The sequence below is a fragment of the Nansenia antarctica genome (genome assembly GCF_963989245.1).
Source record: "Nansenia antarctica genome assembly, chromosome: 1".
In the NCBI taxonomy this organism is placed as follows: Eukaryota; Metazoa; Chordata; class Actinopteri; order Argentiniformes; family Microstomatidae; genus Nansenia; species Nansenia antarctica.
The window spans coordinates 13,627,225-13,634,243 of NC_137674.1; the positions used below are offsets into that span (position 1 = coordinate 13,627,225).

A 7,019-nucleotide genomic window follows, 5' to 3' on the forward strand; every position below is an offset into this window, starting at 1 on the left:
CTATAGGTATCACTCCGCCACACAGATGTTCTACTAAATGACCGTTAATTAGACTACATGTTTGTGTTCAGGTTACTAGGCAACAGTCCATTTGAAGTTCAGTTGCGTAACTATTTTTTGTTTATTTTTATGATTAAATAAACAAAGAAATCATAATCTGTTGTCGCTTATTACTGTTAACTAATAAATCGCGCTGTAGAACTGTTGTATAAAAGTTTGAATATCAGCACGGCTGTGATTGTCTTCGGTACTCGGCCTAGCTGCGGCCTCGTACCTACGACCGAATCACAGCCGTGCTGATATTCAGTATAACACACTCCCTCTCATGTGATATTGCTTAAGTAACGGACAAAATAAGAACATCTTTCAACCACAGTAGTGAAGAGCGCACGAGTGCACACTTCAGACAAGTGCACACTTCAGACAAGTGCACACTCCAAGGCTCAGGGTACAGAGGAGGAACTGTCGTACTCCAGCGATCCGTTTGTCAGCGATCCGTTTGCCAGCGTCCCGTAGCCGTTCATCTTCCTGAGTTTGAGCTGGTCGGGCTGGTGACCCAGAACCTGCGTCTCGGGGATGGCCTCCTTGGAGGAAAACATTTGACTGATCTCCACAAACGTCTTGTTCTTGGTCTCGGGGATGACGAAGAACACGAACATCGCCACCATCAGACACACGGCCGAAAACACCAGGTAGCAGTAGGACCCAGCAGACATCTTGACGGGGGCGGGAGGGATGAGATGGGATGGAGGGTTTCCAATAGTTTAGTTTAGAAGACACTAGTCATCTAGCAGTAGAATACGGAGTGATTATAATCAAATTAAACTTTATTTATAGCACATTTCATACACAGATGCAACCAAATGCAGTTTACAGGACTATGAATACAAACAAATAAAAGCATCTCCTAATTAAATTGTGGACCTCGAGTACGCATTCTCATACAATACGTCGAAAGCTGAAGATACAGTGTGACGGTTAGTTTATTTGTTGAATTGCCTGGTGGTTAGGTAGTATTAGGGATTAACTTTGAGTTGTTAAGGGAAGGGGAAGTTGTCAGGGGAAGGCAGCCATTAGGAGCGTGATCAAACGTTCTGGCCTCAATACTGTCCCTTTGTTTTAGAGTCAGTTTGCGATTTATACTTGTTTTTTTGATGCAAATACAAACATTTATCATCATTTTACAGTTTTAATTCAAGTTATTTCCCAGAAATCGTCAAGGCGGGTTTGACCTGCCTAGCATTAGCCAACATTAGGGTTAGGGTTAATCATTTTCTAATTGCGACAATCATTTTCTAATTGTTGTCCGTGGTAGGACTCCTACCTGGAGGAAGGGGAAGACGAAGCCCACAGTGAAGTTGGACATCCAGTTGAGAGACCCTCCCACGGTGTAGGCGGCCGGCCTGTGGGACTGCTTAAACAGCTCTGCTGTGATCAGGAACGGAACGCCCGCTACGATGCAACACACACATCTGCTATTATACACTAAACAAAGATACATGTTATAATGGTGTAGTTTCAACTGCCCCCCCCCCTCCCCCCGCACACACACACAAACACACACGCATACATCAGTCTAAACTAAAACACCCAGTTATACAGCCAGTATTCAGATTAGGTGTGAGTGATGGAGTGGCCGTTGAAAAAGGTCTTTCTCAAAGTATTTAGGAAGTAGCCCTTAAGCCCTCTGTTCCTACAGCTCTAATGACCCTATGAAGGAACACAAGTGGAGGAATCATAATTACTGTGTTGGCTGGAGCCAGAACAACTCCTCTTGACTGATGAGGAACTAGACTAGTGATGCATTATTCATGTTGATGTGCTTTTGAGCGGCAGCATTAATCATCCTTCTGACCAATGAGGCGTGAGGAGGCCTAATTAAGGGGCCGGAAACCCAGACAGTATGAGCCAATCCACTAAGGACAAGAGTCGGTGTATGGGAGGGGCCGTCATATATCTTCACATACACATCTCTACAAATCTCACTCATCTGTCTCTCTTACAGGGGATAAGGCCATCATCATCATCATACACATGTTGTAATGCAGATCATTGGGGTATTAGAGCTAGGCCATCGACTCCATTTACAAGTTCTCAACTCTGGCCTGCAGAGGGCGCACTTAACTCACACAACATTGGATGGCAATCTCCACTACAATTCCTGGCTTGGAATTCCCATTCCCTATTCCAGACTTCCTGACACATCGGCCAATACAGTGATACTCCTGGTCCTGGAGAGCTCTTCAGCACCAGGAGTGAGGATGACCGACTGGGCCAATACATAGACGACAGCATAGAGTAGAATGAAGTAGAATGTAACACACCTGGTCCGATACAGAAGCCAGCGATGATACCAACCACACACCCCACGCTGACGTAACGCATGAAGGACAAGTGGACCTGCAGGGAGGACAGAGAAAGAAGGCAGAAAGGAGGACAAGTACTCTGTCATTCTACAGTGTCAAAAAGGTAACAAGAATGCCATTAAAACACAGACACACACACGCGCACGCACGCGCACGCACACACACACACACACACACACACACACACACCTGTAGAATGAGGGATATGGTGATCCCAGCACAGCAGACTCCCATAATTACGAACCCTCCGATAATGAGAGGCCTCCTGCCCAGTTTCTCTATGGTAAAACACTGGAGAGAGAGAGGGGGGGGGGAGAGAGTACCACTGATAACTCCATTAGTACACAACCAATCCCAACGGTCACACGCTCTCCTCCATAGACTCACCCCGATCAGACCAGCCACGATCTCTATGGCTCCGGTGCCCACCGTGGTGTACTGGATCTCCGGGGCAGGGATGCCGGCGTTCTCAAAGATGTCGTTGGTATAGAACCAGATCTGGAAGGATTAGAATCAGAAAACAAGGTTATTGTCCAGCAGCACTACACACAACAGGAGCAGCTCACCATGGAAATGAATGCAACGCTACTTTGGAAGAGAGACAAAACACTGGTGTTGGGACTGAGCTAAATGGGCGCAGGTGGCGAAGACTGGCGCAGCCTGGCAGTAACCGCGGACAACCGCTCAGATTCAATTCGATTCAATTTGGGGTTATGGGGGGGAAGTTAACTCCAGACAGGGGGCCGATCAGGAGGAGTAGCAGAAGGTGAAAGAGAAAGAGCAACACACAGGTATAGACACGCACGCACACACACACACACCATATCATTATTATGCTTTTTTAATGCACACACAGCACAGGTGCACTGGACTGCACGCACACATAGACGCACGTACACACACGTACACACACACACACACACACTCACTCTCACTCACCACCCTGCTGTGCTCAGGGAACAGTGCCAAACCCAGCACCTGTCAATTTCATTTACACATCATTATCACCATCTGTAGCAGTAGTAGCGTCATCGCTATCATCATCATCATCTTCTTCCTCACAAACACAATTTCATCGCCGGGCTTGCTCAACTAGCAATGTGTGTGTGGTTGTGTGAGCCAATTAGGAGCTAAAAATACAGCCAGAAGATGAGGTTGCTAATGAGCTCATCTCTGTCAGATGGAGGGTGCACTTTTTGGCCAGAGTTCCCTGGTAATTATTTGACTAATGAATGCACCTCGGTAGCATAACTCAGGGAGGGATTTGGCTAATCATATCTGTATAAAAATTAAAGACAAACGTTTTGGGGTTTTCTAGCCAATAAAGCTAGAGGAAATATGTAGTCATGCTTGAATTTCTAACCTCTTTGTCTAATAGGCTAGATCAGATGAGGGAGAGAAGGGGGACAGGGGGGAGAGAGGTAAGGAGGGGAGAGAGGGTGTGTGAGGAGAGGAGAAAACAGGTTGAGGAAAGGGAGAGGGAGTAAGTGAGGAAAGAGGGGCAGGGTGAAAGAGAGAGCGATAGTGAGGGATGAGAGGGAGAAAGAGGGTGAGTGAGGAGGAGAGGGTCTATGGTGAGACGAATGGAGTTGACTCAAACGTACAGCATTGACGTGATGTCAGAGAGCTGCATGCTGATGTTCGTGATAATCACACTGACCCCCCCCCCCCCCTCACCACAAACACACACACACACACACACAGACAAACAGACATGCACACACACACACACACACACACACACACACACACACACACACACACACACACTGACAACACTCATCTGAAGTGTGTGAAAGTGAAAAGGGATGATACTACAGTATGTTCTACATACAGTAGGTGCCCTACTATTAGAGAGGTACATACATTATTAATAATAATAATAATAATAATAATACATTAGACTTATATAGCGCTTTTCTAGACACTCAAAGACGCTTTACAAACTGAAAAGATTGAGTAGTAATAATAAAAAGAAACAAAAGGTAAATAGAAGACAGTATAGGGGCCTAATTAAGGTAGTGCTGGATGACCTCAGATGCTAAATGACGTCAGACAGAGGTGAATGACATTGAACACACTGTCACACTAACCCATCTTAGGCAAAGAGCCACAAGAATGTCCTGGGATTGTAAGAGGAATACATATTCATCAATCTACATTATTTCTTTTCTGTGACGAAACAGAATACTTTTTTTTCTTTTTCTGAGTGGGGCAGTCCCACTCATATTTTTCATTTTATTGGACAGATACAGTGAAGACAGACAGGAAAGTAAGGAGAAGAAGGGAGAGAGGACATGTCAGCAGGGCATGGGCCGGACTCTAACCCATGCCGACATGGGTATATGTGTGCAGTGTAGACCGCGGTGCTAGACCACTGGACCACCCCAGGCCACCGAAACAGAATATTTTTAAATTCAAATATTTTTCTTTTTCTGGTAGTACTTTTCAGTGAACAGAGGTACATGTTTCAATGACCTGATAGCCTAATGCATACAGTATTATGGATGTGGACGTGATGCTCCTGAAGGAGAGAAAAGAGAGGAAGGGAAGGAAGAAGTGTACCTTGAAATGTTAATGGAACAAAAGACGCAGATCGAAAGGATGGAGAAAAAAAAAGAGAGAGCTACAGAAAAGAGAGCAAGAACATAGACAGAGAAAGACTGAATTTGAGAAATCAAAATGTCTGGACAAGAAGGGAGAGGAGGAGAAGAGAGAAAGAGGAGGAGAGGTGAGGGCATGCTTGGAGGAGAAGAAACAGCAACAGGTGAGACTGTTCACGAGGAAAGTGAGAGAGGAAGAGAGGAGGAGGGGTATGAGAGGCTGGACGAGGAGCTCCCAAAGAGGGAGATAGAGGAGAAAGAGATTGAGGAGAGGAAGAGAAGAGACAGGAGGGAGGAGGACAGGAGGGAGTGCGAGGAGAGATGGGAGAGGGAGAAAGAGGAGTTGATGATGGAGGAGAGGAGCATGAGCGATCGAGAGAGAGAGCTGAAGGATGAGAGGAAGAGGATTGCGAAACTGGTGATGATCCAGAAGCAGAGAAAGGAGATGTATGAGATGGAGGGATGGGGACAGATGAGTGCGGAGGGATGGAGAGACTGGAGCAGGGAGGAGAAAGAAGTTGTGAAGAAGGAGCTGTGGAGGGAGGTAGAGAAAGGAGTGAAGGCGAAAAGAAGAAAGAAGGGGACAGACAATATGCAAAGTAAGCAACACTTTGGTTGGTTCAACCAGCCGTAACATAGCCACGGTAGGAGAGGGCTGTGGTTGGCTGAGAGCTGTTTGATCTCATTCATGAATTGGTAGACAAGACGATTGACTAGAAGGAATATGAACAATCCCTTTTCTCTCTCTCTCTCTTTTTTTCTCTCTCTCTCTCTCTCTCTCTCTCTCTCTCTCTCTCTCTCTCTCAAACAAACAAATGCTCTTCGCACTAAATGTTTCCATGTGCGTGTGTATGTTGGTAGGATAAGATCAGAATAAATGCACTTTTAAGTAAAGTAAGTTGCAGAGAGCAAGCAGAAATGTACCCACCCTCTCCTCAGCACACAAAGACACACACACACACACACACACACACACACACAGACACACACACACAGACTCACAGCATCGATGCCGGACAGCTGCATGCCGATGTTGATGACAACCACACTGAGCAGCTGCCAGCGGACTGAGTGGTCCATCAACAGTCGCCATACCGACACAGTCTCCACCGACGACAGAGAGCGCTGCTCTTCCTGCATTTCCTCAATCTCTGATTGGATGTTACACTTGGTCCGGTACCACTTCAGAGCTGTGAAAGGAAATACAAAACAGGAAGTTAAAGAACACTTTAAGTTACACTTCAGCACTAACATAGGGAACCTAAGAAACAGTTATGGCACTAACATCTCAAAGTTACTGACACTGACACTGAACATATTACAGGACGTTATCTAACTTGTGTAACAAAAGGCTCTAACGTAACGTATGTTTTAAAAAGAAAATGAGAAAATGTGTGTGTGTGAGTGAGTGAGTGCGTGCGTGCGTGCGTGCGTGCATGTGTGTGTGTGTGTGTATGCTGACCTGTGATGGTGGCGTGGACGTTGTGTTTCTCGATCAGCAGGTATCGGGGGCTCTCTGGAAACCATGGCAACAGCATCAGCTGGATGAAGGTGGGTATCACCACCAGAGACAGGAACAGGGGCCAATGCTCCTCCTGTAACCATGGAAATGCAATAGTCACAATCACAACCATAACCTGCACACCTAACAACCCCAACTCTAGATCTAATGAACTAAGGAATTCATGTATTGTACTGTTATTTCTATAAATTCCACTGGTAGTGCCTCCTCCCAAATTGCTGTCGGAGATGTTATACACATTGTGGATGATATTGGGAATAAATATAAAATGTCAAACTGTTTTTTCATCCGTGTTTTTTTTCACAATTGATCCCCCCCCCATTCACTATTTTTCATTCAGTTGCAAACTTTCCCACAGTGCACACCATAATCCACTGAACATGCATGTCTTTGTTATATTGAACATACTGTACTGTACTGTATGGCCATAGTAATAAATAGACAGAGACCTCCATATGATGTGCAGTTTCAAGTATTTCCAGGAAGTGGTCTGTAAAACTACCTTTCCCAGCAGCTCGTGCAAGCCCA

The 7,019-nt window shown here is 45.6% G+C and overlaps 1 protein-coding gene across 1 annotated transcript in view; it reads right to left on the minus strand.

Moving 5' to 3' along the window:
- Positions 1–443: 443 nt before the first annotated feature.
- Positions 444–7,019, minus strand: part of slc2a15a (solute carrier family 2 member 15a) — a gene marked incomplete at both ends in the record, with an annotated part of 16,301 nt that continues 9,725 nt past the window's right edge. Inside the window, 8 exons of the mRNA XM_080530846.1 lie at positions 444–716; positions 1,325–1,452; positions 2,325–2,400; positions 2,556–2,657; positions 2,754–2,864; positions 5,972–6,159; positions 6,432–6,564; positions 6,994–7,019. The exon at positions 6,994–7,019 is cut by the window's right edge and continues 120 nt beyond it. Coding sequence (XP_080386972.1) covers positions 444–716; positions 1,325–1,452; positions 2,325–2,400; positions 2,556–2,657; positions 2,754–2,864; positions 5,972–6,159; positions 6,432–6,564; positions 6,994–7,019 — 1,037 coding nt within the window. The remainder of the gene's footprint in view (positions 717–1,324; positions 1,453–2,324; positions 2,401–2,555; positions 2,658–2,753; positions 2,865–5,971; positions 6,160–6,431; positions 6,565–6,993) is intronic.